This window comes from Gopherus flavomarginatus, chromosome 6 (genome assembly GCF_025201925.1).
Source record: "Gopherus flavomarginatus isolate rGopFla2 chromosome 6, rGopFla2.mat.asm, whole genome shotgun sequence".
Taxonomy (NCBI): domain Eukaryota; kingdom Metazoa; phylum Chordata; order Testudines; family Testudinidae; genus Gopherus; species Gopherus flavomarginatus.
This window is the reverse complement of record NC_066622.1, coordinates 67,595,290-67,608,304: the sequence shown is the minus strand read 5'-3', so window position 1 is coordinate 67,608,304 and position 13,015 is coordinate 67,595,290. Positions and strand designations below refer to the sequence as shown.

Sequence of the window (13,015 nt, the reverse complement as noted above, 5' to 3'; positions counted from 1 at the left end):
TCTGCTTTCCCGGGCTTTCCATGATGCCCCCATGGCAAGGAAACCCAGCAATGATGGTTTGGCAGGTGGGGAACAGCAAGTAAGACCATTGAGTGGCTCTCAGGATAGCTGTGCAGGCTCCTTGCTGCAGCCAGGGAGGTGCTGTGACCAGATACTGATTCAGGTGCTCTGGCCAAGTGTCCACACCATGGGGGGTACAGCTGAGGGCAGGTTCTCCCTGGCCTGTTCCTCTGCTGTTCAGTGAATCTGAGCTGATGTTGTCCAGCCTAGTTATTACAGTGCTGCCCTCTCCTAACTCCCGCCAGGAGAGACACGCTGACCTGCATGGAGGGTGATCCTCTTAACGTAGCAATCCCCCTCCCCCTGAAGGTCCTAGGTGCAGTGGGAATCAATCCAAGCTCCTCACGGATCCAGCCCTCTTCCCTGAGTCTCCATCAATGGGCTGTGTAAACCTCGGCTGGGAGCATGGGGTCACTCTCCGAGCTGGAGCATTCCAGTGCTTGGGAGATGCTCCCAGAGGCTGCCTTTGGCTGCTGCCCTGAGTCTGTGCATCTCCCCAAGGAAGTGCTGCTGGAGGGGTAGGGTGATGGGTTGGAAGGGGTGTGGGTGGGGTGATCTAGTGAGGATCAAAGGTTGAGCTAATCCAGGCATTCTTCTGTCTCCTGTAGGTATGCTATGGCGCTCTCCAATAACCACATCTGCCCAGTCCACAACTGGTAAGGAGTCCTGGTGGGATGGGACCTTTGTTGGCTGGGAGGGGGTCCCCACCAACTGGCTGCGGACCCTGTTGTGGCAGGTCCTTCTCTGAGCAGGGTGGAAAGGCCTGTGCTGGCACCGAGACACAAGGTCATGCAGGCAGGTGTGTTGGGGGTGTGTGGTGACACAGTACTTCTCCCCACAGCCTAGCTACTGGGGGTTGGGCTGAGGTCAGTGACCCAGCCCGCACCCAGGCATTCTGTCTCCGACCTAGTTCCGGCCAAGGCTGGCCTTGCCCAGCAGATCAAAGGGAAAGTGGCTGCTGATCAGGTTAGATGGGTGATGAGGAAACTCCAGCTGCTTCCTAGTCCTTGTCATTTCCTATGGATCAGCTCCTGGTTACCAGAGGTGGCTCCAAATACTAGCATCGCAGCCTGGTGGTGGAGTAGTGTGTAAGGGGTGCTAGGGCTGGAGGCTGGTGTCCTGTTGATTGCGGGGCCTGGTGCGTTCCCCTCCATGGCACAGAGAGCCTGTTCCCCACATCCAGAGCCGGATTGTCCTTTAGACCTGGCTCTGGGTCGCTGAGGTCCTCTGTTCACCAACACACCCCACCCCAGGCCCTCTGCCCCTAGGAGGTGGGGAATTGGTGGATTGTTCACATGCTGGACAGAGACAGACTGTAGGGAAGCCAGAGCCCCGTGGGTTACAATCCTAACCAGTCTCAGCAGCTAAGCAGGGCCAGGCCCAGGCAGTACATGGATGGGAAACCGCCAGCAAAGGCCTATGTTCAGCAGCAAGTAGTGTTGCTGGCTCAGGAGGTGTTCCTCTTCAGCTGTGGTTCTGAAGCAATGCGCCAGCATGGCGCTGGGGGTGCTGTGTTGTAGGGTGTTATTTTGGGGGTCTTGGCCTGCTACACTCCACCTCCCCCTGCCATTGCAATGAAACGGTGCACACATCACTTCCTCCCCTGACCTGCGGGGCGGCGCCGCCCCTTGCTGTGAAACAGTCACCCTCTGTGGCTCATTGGCAGGGCAAGGCAAGCCTGGCATAGAGCTCATTAATTAAGGGCTCAGTCCTGCAAACCTTTCCTCCCTTGAGTAACCTGATTGGTGTCAGCGGGCCCACTGGCTTCAAGGGAGCTGCCGATATGAGTAATGCTAGTCATGTGTGTTAGGAGCCTGCAGGATGAGCCTCAAGCGTTCAAAGCCCTTTAGGATCTGGCCGTGTGACTGGTGCTATATAAAGCCCCCCACCAGAACACGGTCATTATGTGAGCAAGGCGGCTCCAGTAAATAACGTAACCCTTGTTAGAAGGTTTCCACTCAAACCCTCCAGAGCAAGAAAAAGTCTGCAAATAGGCAGTTAAGGGAACCGTTGAGGGGTGTGAGTCTCCGTGGAAAAGGTTGGAACTAGCTACTTTCCTCTGTTGAGGCTGGACGTACCCCTCCCACAACTTTGCCAAAACCAAACTGACCTTGCAGCTTCTCCTGGCAGATCTTAGCAGAGAGTCGACCTTTCTGGAAAGTTATGGACAGATCAGACCAGTATTGGGGAGAGGTGGGGATTAGAAAATTGACTTGCTTTTGGACATGTGTCTGAATCATGTTTGGTTTGCTGTGTCTTGTAAAGCACTCAGACCTAGAAGCGATGGGTAAGTGTATTCTGGCTGGTGTATACAGCTCTCGGTGCAAGGAAAAAAAATATACACTGCCATTTCCTGCAGAATATTTTATTTTGTCTTCGGACAAACGTATTATTCTCCATTGGCTTCATAGCATAAACAGAATGCTGACGATGAGTAATGCTAAAGAACTTGGTTTTAAGTTTGAAAAAACAAACCCAAACCTATGCAGGAGAGATTGCTTAGCTCCCCATCTCTGAGGTTTCATGGCTGGAAAACAGAGCCACATGGAAACGAGAAGGGTCTGAAAAAATGCCAATTCTAAGCTTTCCAAAGGGAAGTCCTTTTTAACTCTGTGGTTACCAAACAGATTCAGTTGTAACTCACCAGTGAGGCAGAGACTGAGCTCTCTAGTTCAGGAGGGAGTTCTGAGACCCACCAGCCTTTGTTTTTATTTATGTCTAGCAAAGACAACTTCTTTTAACTGTGAAACTCAGCCTTAATTATGGAGCTGAGAAGGAGGCCTCCATCCGTAAGGTCAGATGGCATTTTAGGCTGGGAGCCTGGATCCTAAGGGAACTAGGTGCCAGACACCCTGTGGTTCTGTTGAAATCCCAGCCGTAATGGTCTACTGCCGTCTGTCAGGGAGAATCTAAACTGCTTAGCTGTGTAACATAGGCCTCCAACTCACATGCCAGGGGCCTGTGTTTCTGGATCTGGAAGACATGAGTTCGAGGCCCACTGTACCTATAGAGCCCTGAGTGGGCGGTGTCAGTGCTGCTGGGGTTTGCAGAGCTGCAGCTGTGGTACACGTGTGTGTGGGTGCTGGGTGTACCCCCATTTGGGAGGGTGCTTGTCTGTCTGCCAGGGAAGGGCTGAGGGGGGTGGGGAGCAGGTTGTGCTGCGGATGAAGGGACTGCCTGAAAGTGTTACAGCGGAAGTTGATCAAAGTGGGAAGTGACCTGAGTTCAGATCTTTGTAGGGGCCTGGCCTTGTTCCAGCTTCCTCCCTCCCTGGCTCACCTACCCCCCCAAGTCTGGGAGAGAGCTTGGGGGCATGGGCCTGCCTCCAGCTGCAGCCCGTCATGTAGCCTGGCCTGAGGGACAGCCGCGTGCCACCAAGCTGTTTCCATACCAGTAGTCCTAGGATGGCTGGGATCTGCAGGTCAATATCTGCCACGCTCAGCTCCTGGTGCGGGAGCGGTGCCTCACTGGGATGGCTGGCAGGCGGAGAGGGAACTGTTAGCTAAGTAAGCAACTGACCAAGGCCCCCTGCCACCTCGCCAGCTCCTGCATTCCTGGCCCATCTCCCAGGGTGCTGCTGCTGCTGCGTTCCCTGGCCAAGCTCGGAGCAGCTCACACATCACTTCTGTCTGATGGTGAGGGAGGAGGCCTGAGCCTGCAGCCCTCTGGGACCCCCTGCCCCAATCCAGCCTTAGCCCTGCAGCTCTGAGAGGCAGCTCTGGCACGTCAGAAGTACTGGACAGACTCTGGGAGTCCTGCTGGGACAGGCACTCCACTAAGCCACTGCAGTTCCAGAGAGGCCCTTTGCAGAAAGGAGGGCCTGGGGGAGTAGCCAGGGCTCTCTGCACTATAGCCTTGTCTCAGGCCATCTGCAGGCAGAGCTGTGAAAATCAGTGGGAACGAACAGCCCTTTGCCTAGCCGGATTTGGCAAGCCTGTGCTTTGGGCCTCCCTGCTGGGCAGCAGGGCCCTGGGAGTGAGCATGGAACAGGCTGTGGAGTGGGCAAAGGCCCACTCTGAGCCAGACAGAGCCAGGAGCCAACCCCCCTGCAGGCCAGGATCCTGCCTGGTCTCCCAACCTAAGCAGGGTCCAGCCTGTTTGGTACCTGGTTGGGAAACCTGCAGGGCCGACTCAGGTGGTGCAGGAATTGCTGCTATTTCCTGAGTCAGTACAGAACCAGTGTCCAAACATGCTACTAGGGGCACTTTAGGCTGGTACCTAAAACCCAGCTGCTTGTCCCTTGTGGACATGAACCATCCCCTCCCCCTGCCCCTTTTCTGGAGAAATTGGGGTCTCAGCTTTGGTAGTTGTGTTCTGTCAACCACCTGCGTGGTCACTTGGCCACGGTGGCTTTCTCCGCTTTCCATCCTCAATGGCTGTGCAGTGTTGCTGTCTGCTGCTGAACAGCTCTCAGGCTCTGGCCCAGAGGTGGCTGTGATACAGAGCTGGCTGCAGCAGCTCCAGCATGCAGTTTCTGATGGGTTTGTTGCTGGGTGCTTTGGGAGTCCAGCCTGAAGGACGCTATAGAAATCTGTCATGATCATTTAGTACGGGAACCAGATGGGGAGCAGCAACCTGGGGTGGGGAGGGGGGTGGATCCCCTGGGCCCTGGGGGGTCTGCGAGCAGCCTGAGCAGCACCACTTCCCCTTGAGACTGGGTGGAGATGTTTCGCCCTGTGCTGTCAGCAGATGAGGGAAGGGGGCTTTGGGGCAGGTTCCCAGGGTTCTGGGTTGCCAGGAGCCCGGCTGCAGGGGGTTCTGTCCCTTTGCAGCAGGCAGGGGAGGACAGCACTGCATGTTCAGAGAATTCCTACCACCACCACCACCCCTGCTGGAGCCCTCCCCATCACCCCGTCTGGAGGCCTGTCCAAGCTTTGAGCTTCCTGAAAATTGATGGATGGGTTCCTGCTGTGTCCCCCACACCTCTCCTCCCCTCCCCACTTCTCCTGCTTTGTCTGGAGGAATGAGCCAAGGGTCATAAGTCAGGGTGGTCCAGAGTTCTGCTCCCAGCTCTTCCACCAGCTCCCTGGGTGACCTTGAGCAAGTCACATCCGTGCTCAGTGACTCAGTTTCTCCATCTGTGCAATGGGGTTAATAGCACTCTTCTTCTGACAGGGGTGTCAGGAGGGTGAATAATGTCTGTATAATGCTTTGATCATACAAAGGACTGTGTAAGTGTGGAATGTTAGTGGTGTGACTGTCTCTCCCTGCATCCCTTGCTGGTGAGACACATGAATGGCTCCCTTGCAGCCATCTCTGGGCTGGAACATGTTTCCCTGGGGATGCTAGTCCTTCATCGCTCCCTTCTGCACACCACCCTTTACCAAGCTGCCTGCTGCCGACAACCCACTGCTGCAGCCAACATCCACAACTGCCAGCGCTGGGGGATGGGAGGATAACCTGGTTGAGGAGTGTGTGCAGAGGGCAGAAGAGGACAGAGTTAAGGTTAACGTGGATGGGCTGTGGTGTCCGGTAGTCATGGGAATGGTGGGGGATGCGGGAGGAGAGGGTACGTGCTGTTAGGTGGGTTAATTTTCCATTTCCTTGCTTGTGTGTACATGAGTGTGTGTGTGTGTGTGTGTGTGTATACACACATACACATAGCAACCTGAACTGCTTTCCAATAAGATTTGTGTCAATATAAGCAGTGGTTATTCATCTGAAGCCTTCTCTGGGGTGGAGCATGAGAGCTGTTTCGCAGTTCACAGTGATAGTTTTAGGACAGGAATAGAAGAACGCTACCACATCCAGCTGAATAATCCAGGGAGAACAGAAGCAGCAAGATGCAACCACCCAGGTGGCATTTGGCCAGGTGTGTGGGGTTAATGCCCCAATTCACCTGGATGCTGCCTAGGCTCTTTACTGTGGGCACTGCCTCCTCCAACAGGACAGTGCTTCCTTGGCATGGGGGCACAACTGATTCCAAGGGAAGAGACCTCGTATAGCCCAGCCTTCCTGCAGCTCTGGAAGGTCTCTTCTCCTTGGACTGGCCTGGCCAGCTCTCCTCCATCCCTAGGGCCTGCTGTGAGGGCTCAGTGCTGGTGACTGGCTTGGGGAGATCTGTCTGATGAGGGATGGCAGAGGAGCTGGGGTCCCTGGCTCAGTTCCTGGAGGGGACAGAGCAGCACAGGAGCCCAGGACCTGCCCAGGTGAGCTTGGATTTGGCTCAGGGGACCCAGGGCCTTCTCTTCTTCATGTGGTGTTCCGCCTAGCAAAGCACTGGGGTGAAAAGATTGTTAACAGGTTCTTCAGGACCCGCTGGCCTGGCCTCTGCATCTGCTGCTGTGTCTGGCTGGTTTGTCAACAAAACCAGTCGTGGTGGTAGAACTAGGGGCAGGCTGGTTCCTTTCCCACCCGGGGGCAATTGGCCCTTTCTGCCCTGGAGCCAGCGGATTCCTGTGCTCGAAGGGCAGCCCTGTGGAGGAGCAGAGTGGCTGCTCTGTTGCAGAGGGGAACGGGGTCGCCGGGCAGATGTGCTGTGGCAAAATGGAACGGGGTCTTGTGGTGGCTGCACTGTAGCGCAGGGGACAGGGTCATGTGGTGGCTGCGCTGTAGAGGGAGGGACGGAATCGTGTGGTGGCTGCACTGTTGTGGGAGGGATGGGGTCATGGTGGCTGCGCTGTTGCGGAGGGGACAGGGTGGTGTGGCATCCATGCTGTTGCGGAAGGGACGCGGTCATGTGGCGGCTGCGCTGTTGTGGCGGAGGGGAACGGGGTCATGGGGTGGCTGTGCTGTTGTGAAGGGGACAGGGTCATGTGGTGGTTGTGCTGTAGTGGGAGCGATGGAGTTGTGTGGTGGCTGCTCTGGGCAGCAGTGCTGTGGTGGAGAGGAACGGGGTCATGTGGTGGCTGCACTGTTGCAGAGGGGACGGGGTAGCATGGTAGCTGTGCTATAGAGGAGTGGTTGGGGTCGCCAGGTGGCTGCGCTGTAGCGGAGGGGTCGGGGTTGCTGGGCAACTGCGCTGTAGCAGAGGGGATGGGGTTGCCGGGTGTCTGCGCTGTTGTTGTGGGATGGGGTTTCTGATGCTTTGCCATGACAGAAATTGGCAGCATGGGAGGCTGTCTCAGCACCAGCTCATTCTGTGATGACATGTGGTCAGTTTTTACCTTGGGCAGCTCACGGGTCCCAGTGGCTGCCCTGTGCATACAGTTTCTCCTGTGCATCTGCCCCATACTCAGAGGCGGTGGGGAGGAAGCACTCGGGCCAGGAGATCCCTGAGAGTCAGCACTAGCCGTTTAGAAGGACTTGGAAAAACCATCACCTCTGCCAGTGGAAACTCAGCAGTCACACGAGAGAGCAGCTGGAGCCAACCCTGCAAGTCTGGCCGGATTCACACACAGCAGCAGGGATCTGAACCCTGCTATGCACTGCTCTCCTAGAGGCAGCACTGGCAGGGCTGGCTTTCTCCACTGGCTGCCACATGGAGACCTGGGACCAGCGCGGCTACAGCTCCATTACACACACACAGACCCATCTGTCTGGAGCAGCGGGAGGGGCCTCAGTAGGTCAAATGGGAAGAGGTGTGGGCCCCCTTCCTTCCTTCCTCGCCCCACTGCTTCTGCAGAGCTGCCCGGGGCATGTGTGTGCCCTGCCACATGAAGACAGGACCCACGAGAAAGCAGCTCACCCGTGGAGGGGTGTGTGCGTGCCCGTCTGCTCCAGCATTCGAGAGCTGTATAGACTCCCCTATTCAACGGTCATCCCTCTGCCCACCTGTGACCATGCCAAGGGTGAGAGGGCAGCATTTGGGGACCCATTTGAGGAGGTCAGGTGGTTCCACGTTCCCCTGGAGGGTCTGTAATGATGCACAGGACTTGGGGCCGCAGCCATTGCTGTTCACAAGCATTCCTGGGGCTGGGGCCAGCTGAGAAGTGGCAGCTGTGCTCTTCGTCTGTCTGATTTCAGGGAGGCCACTCCTCCTCACGATGGCGGCTGTGGGGGCTGGGACCGGACTTGCTGCCCACAAGATCCCTTCTGGTCCTGTGTTCAGGGGGTTTCCCAACTCTGCATGTTGACCTGGCCATTCTGGTTCCTCGCCGACAGTGAGTGCTGATTGGCCAAAGCTATAAATCCTGCCCTGGGTTTGGCCTGGCAGTTTGGCTTGTGTTCCATCCTGGCACTTCCCCAAAGCTCCCTGTGATCACGTCTGGCTCTCTGAGCGATTTTTCTGGCTGTTCTCCTGGCCTTTCTGTTCTCTGCGATGCAGAGCTTGGCTCAGGACTTGGCCTTGGTCCCGGTCCTGCCCTGGCCGCTTGCTCTATTTTCCATCAAAGGGCAATAAACCCACTGGTTGCAAAAAGCCATGTGTGGCTCCTCCCTGCCTGCACAGAGAGGCTGTAGCTGTAAATCCTCTCAGTGAGAGTCGCCTCTCTCCACAGGCATGTGGGGATGGGCCACAAGATGGACTCATTTGCCCAGGCGTGAACCACGGGCCGTTTCTACGTAGTGAGCGGTCAGCTGTGGAAGGGGCTGTATGCATGCACACAGCTTGGAGCCCTGGGGAGAGGTCCCATCAGTCCTCTGGCTTTATCTTCAGCCCACCTTCCTGACTCTTCAGGGCTCCTTGGGGAGAGTGCTGTGAAACGGGGATCCCTGCATGTTTGCCCTTGCTGCTCCTCACTGACGTGTGGCTTTAGTGAGCAGGCGGGAGCATTGCTGTCTCTCTGGTTTTGTTTCATGGGGAGGAAGGAGTTATGCCCCCTTTCCTGGACAGCATGGGCACAGTTAATGGGCAGCCCGTCTCCATCTGCTCTTGGGAGATGAGGATTAAACTGCTGCAGAAAACCCATCCTGGTCCCTGGCTCTGGGCCCTGGGGTTGTTTGGCTGGAGCTGTCCGAATGGGTATTGCCCCGTGAGCCACTTCTTGGCACAGAACCGTGGACTCAGCTGGGCAATTCTGTTTGGCTAAAAGGAGAGCTGATCTGAATGTCAGCCCAAGACTCAAACTGCCCTGCAGCTTCTCCCGGGACATGGACTGAGCCCGTCCAGAGGATGGACTTGAGTTCATTCGTAACTCTCTCGGGGGCTTCTAAGCTTCCAGGGTCCCACTGGGAGCAGAGGGGTAAACCCTTGCCAGCGGGCAGCGCCCTGCCTGTGCCATCTCCCCAGGGAGCCCGACAGCTCAGCTTAGCGGGTCCAAGAGTTTCTGATCGTTTGGAGCAGCATCCAGATGCCACGTGAGCCGAACCGCAGCACTCCCTTGAGTTGTGCTTGATGCTGTCTGTAGTGATTCTGGGGAAACTGGAGAGGGGTCAGGTCAGGGGCAGGAGAGACTCTGCCCCCAATCCCAGAGTAGCTAAAAGGGTTTTGCTGAAAGGATTCACAGCGAAATTGTTAGCAGCACTGACGTGTCACTGGTAAGCTTCCGTGCGGGTGTCCCATTAAGCCAACTGAGGTCAGGCCCCAGTTCTGAGCTGTGTCAGCCTGGCTGCAGATGGCACTGTATGGAGTCACATTGGGCTGGTTTTCTCTGCAGCCAGCAGGGCTGGGAAACTTATTTTGATGAAGGCTTAAAGTCTCAGCAAGTCTGCTGCCCAACTAGTATTGACCCCTTATCTAATGTGCCTTGTTCCCTTCTCCCCAGGAGTTATAACCAGTCCTGTGGCCTGGACGGCCCCATTTCATGCTGCACTCTGGATCACATTCCTCTGGTCAGGTAAGAACAAAAATGCCCCCAAATAGCACAGCAATCCAGTGCCTGCTGAACCGGTCCAGTGCACATATGTGGGCGGTTCCTGGAACTGTGGGTTGGGGGCAGGATGTTCCTGGAATTGCCAGGAGCTGTGCTCCTGTGGCTTACAGCGTCTTGCTGACAACTTTTCCTCTTGCCCGAGGTGGTGGATCTCAGCTGCCTCATTTGTGGCCGTGAGTGCCAAGTGCTCCCACCCCTGTTGGCCCCTGCCAGCACGCTGCGAATGGAAAAGGAGTGAGACCGGGAGCCAGAGGGTGGGAAGGGTGGCATTGCCCAGGCACTGCTGCCATCCCATGCTACTGCTAGGGGCCCGGAGAACAACCCATGGGGTGTAGCTCTGCTGGCTCCCAGGCCCACCCCTGAGCAGGTGCTGGGGATGAAGTGTAGCCAGACAAGGAGCCTGTCTTGCAGATGGAAGGAAGGGACTGGGCTGAACTGATCTGGCTGGCAGAGCCTGCACTGAAGGTGTCCTGCTGCTTGTGTGGCTCGGGAGCTAGGACTGGCACTGAAGCTCGGAGCTGCTTCCCAGTGGGTGCCCGCGGGTGTTGCTGAGTTGGTGCCCCTGGGGCTCTGCGGCAGAGAGGTCGTCAAGTGGCTGTGTCTCGGTTAGCAGCAGCTGGATGAACCCAGTGCTGAGTGGGGGTGATGGTCAGGGCTCCATAGCAGCTAGTAGGCAAACCCTGCAGCTGGCACGACCTGCGAGTCCAGCTAGATTCCTGCCAGTCATGAACAGGAACCTTCTCGAGGAGCCAGAGGGGAAACGGCTCCAGAGCAGGTTGTTGGGTGGGGTTAGGCTGAGGTCTGGAGGCCAGGGCCAGCTTTAGGCACTGCGGGGCCCCATTCGAAAGAGCTGCTGCTGGAGACAATGGCGGGACTTTGGTGGCAGGGCAGTTGGCTGCCGGTGCCTTCGGCAGCACATCGGCAGAGGGTCCTTAGAGACTTTGCAGGGCCCTCTTAGAGGTGTAGGGCCCAATTTTGGGGAATCGGGTGAATTGCCCTAAAGGTGACCCTGCTGGAGGTATCTCCGTGGCTGTAGTGCTGTGGCGCTTGCAGCATAGGGAAGCCTGGTGCTCCATCCCTCCTCCCCAGTGATCTGGTGCTCTGCTCTCCCTCCACAAACTCCACTCCTGGGGAGTTTTCCTTGTGTATATGTGGGAGGGGTGACTGGTCTGCGTGGAGCTGGTCTCTGTGTGGAAGGGTGGTGTGTGTGTGTGTGTGGTTGATGAGCTCTCTGCAGAGGTTTGTGGCTGGTGGGTAGCGTGCACACCTGGGAATGGAGGGGGTGCTGGGTGCATGGAACAGGGGTCTCTGGGAAGGTGTCTTGGGGCATTTCTGTAGTGTCTGCGAGCGCTTGCAGAAAGGACCCCCGAGCATGTGTTTGTGGCATGGTGTGTGTTTGTGTGTTTGCGGCATGCTGGGGGTGTGAGCAGTGCGTCTGTGGCACGTGTATGTGTTTGTGGCATGTTGGGGGTGTGAGCAGTGCGTGTGTGTGTGTGGCATGCTGGGGGTGTGAGCAGTGTGATTGTGTGATTGGCATGCTGAGTGTGAACAGTGCATCTGTGTGCTTGTGGCGTGTGTGTGTGTAATGTGTTTGTGGCACACTGGCTGTGTGAGCAGTGTGTGGGGGGCACACTGGGTGTGTGAGCAGTGTGTGGGGGGGGAGGCCACTGGGTGTGTGAGCGGTGTGTGTGTGTGTGGGGCCACTGAGGGTGTGAGCGGTGTGTGTGTGTGTGGGGCCACTGGGGGTGTGAGCGGTGTGTGTGTGTTTGTGGGGGGGGCCCACTGGGGGTGTGAGCAGTGTGTGTGTGTGTGGGGGGGCCCCACTGGGGGTGTGAGCGGTGTGTGTGTGTGTGAGGGGGCCCACTGGGGGTGTGAGCGGTGTGTGTGTGTATGTGAGGCCCACTGGAGGTGTGAGCGGTGTGTGTGTGTGTGGCCCACACTGGGGGTGTGAGCGGTGTGTGTGGGGGGTGGGGCACACTGAGGGTGTGAGCGGTGTGTGGGGGGTGGGGCACACTGGGTTTGTGAGCTGTGTGTGTGCGTGTGTGGCACACTGGGGGTGTGAGCTGGGGGGGTTTCACTGGGTGTGTGAGGTTTGTGTGTGTGTGTGCGTGTGTGTCACACTGGGGATGTGAGCGGTGTGTGTGCATGTGTGGCACACGGGGGGTGTGAGCGGTGTGTGTGGGGCACACGGGGGGTGTGAGCGGTGTGGGGGCAGACACACGGGGGTGTGAGCGGTGTGTGTGTGTGGGGGGCACACTGGGGGTGTGAGCTGTGTGTGTTGGGGCACACTGGGGGTGTGAGTGTGTGTGTGTGCGCGCGCGCCCTGGGATGGGAGGCCGGGCTTGGCATCGCCTGTGGCAAAGGAAGATGGGGACGGCTTGCATGAAGTAGAAGTGGGCGCTGGGGTTGGAATTTCCCCTTGGCTTCCTGTTTGCGAAGTGGGGGAAAGGTCAGGTGCTCGCTGGAGGCTCTAGCTCGCTCCCAGCTGGGGAGAGACCGCCTGGAGCTCCAGCCCCTGCACCCCGCGCATCTTGCCTGCCTGAGGGCCTCTGCTGGGACAGCTTGTTGCCTAGGGGGTCTTCACACCAGCCCCCTCCAAACCTCTCAGCTAGTCCTGATCTGGGAGCAGGGAGCAGGGCACGGGGGGAAGCAGGGGTGATTGGTACAGGAAGGGAGGGGTCCCTGGCTTGGTGGCTAGCCTCAGGGGCTGTGTCTGAAGTGCTGGTTTGCCTACACCCACCTGGCCTGAAGTGAGGCGTTCCCAAGCCCTCCCCTTTGCCAGGCACAGCGCATGTGGCCGGTGCCCTGCTGTCCTGGCAGCCCGTCTCCGCCCCTCAGCACCTGGCCATGGCTCTGCAGAGCATGAAGATGCAATGGGAGCAGCTGGTGTTCTGTGCCCTGTGGGGGGCGCTCTGAGGGGCAGGTTATGGCAGGGCACTCTCTGAGGGCACGGGTGGAGCAGGCAATGCCCCAGCAACCATGGCACTAAGCCATAGCGCTCACCCTCCTACTTGGCAGCTCAGGGCTGCTGGCCAGGACTGCGGCTCCAAGGATCTCCAGTTTGCATGTGCAGGATCCCAGCTGAGGGGTGAGACGTCCCACTGTGGCACCCATACTGGGGATGGGCCCCAGCCCTGGTCCTTTGGCCTGGAGGTGAGAGCTGCCCGTGGACGCAGGTGCGCACCAAAGGAGTGAAGAGCCTCCTGCCTCCATCAAGCGCCCCTCTGTGAGTCCAGCCCGTCAGGGACCTGGCTGCAGCATGG

At 57.7% G+C, this 13,015-nt stretch overlaps 1 protein-coding gene across 1 annotated transcript in view; it reads left to right on the top strand.

The window, feature by feature from the left end:
• LOC127054249 (transmembrane protein 150A-like) overlaps positions 1-13,015 on the top strand; it is a 30,839-nt gene that overhangs the window by 5,615 nt on the left and 12,209 nt on the right. Inside the window, exons 2-3 of the mRNA XM_050960311.1 lie at positions 669-716; positions 9,645-9,716. Of these exons, the coding sequence (XP_050816268.1) occupies positions 669-716; positions 9,645-9,716 (120 nt within the window). The remainder of the gene's footprint in view (positions 1-668; positions 717-9,644; positions 9,717-13,015) is intronic.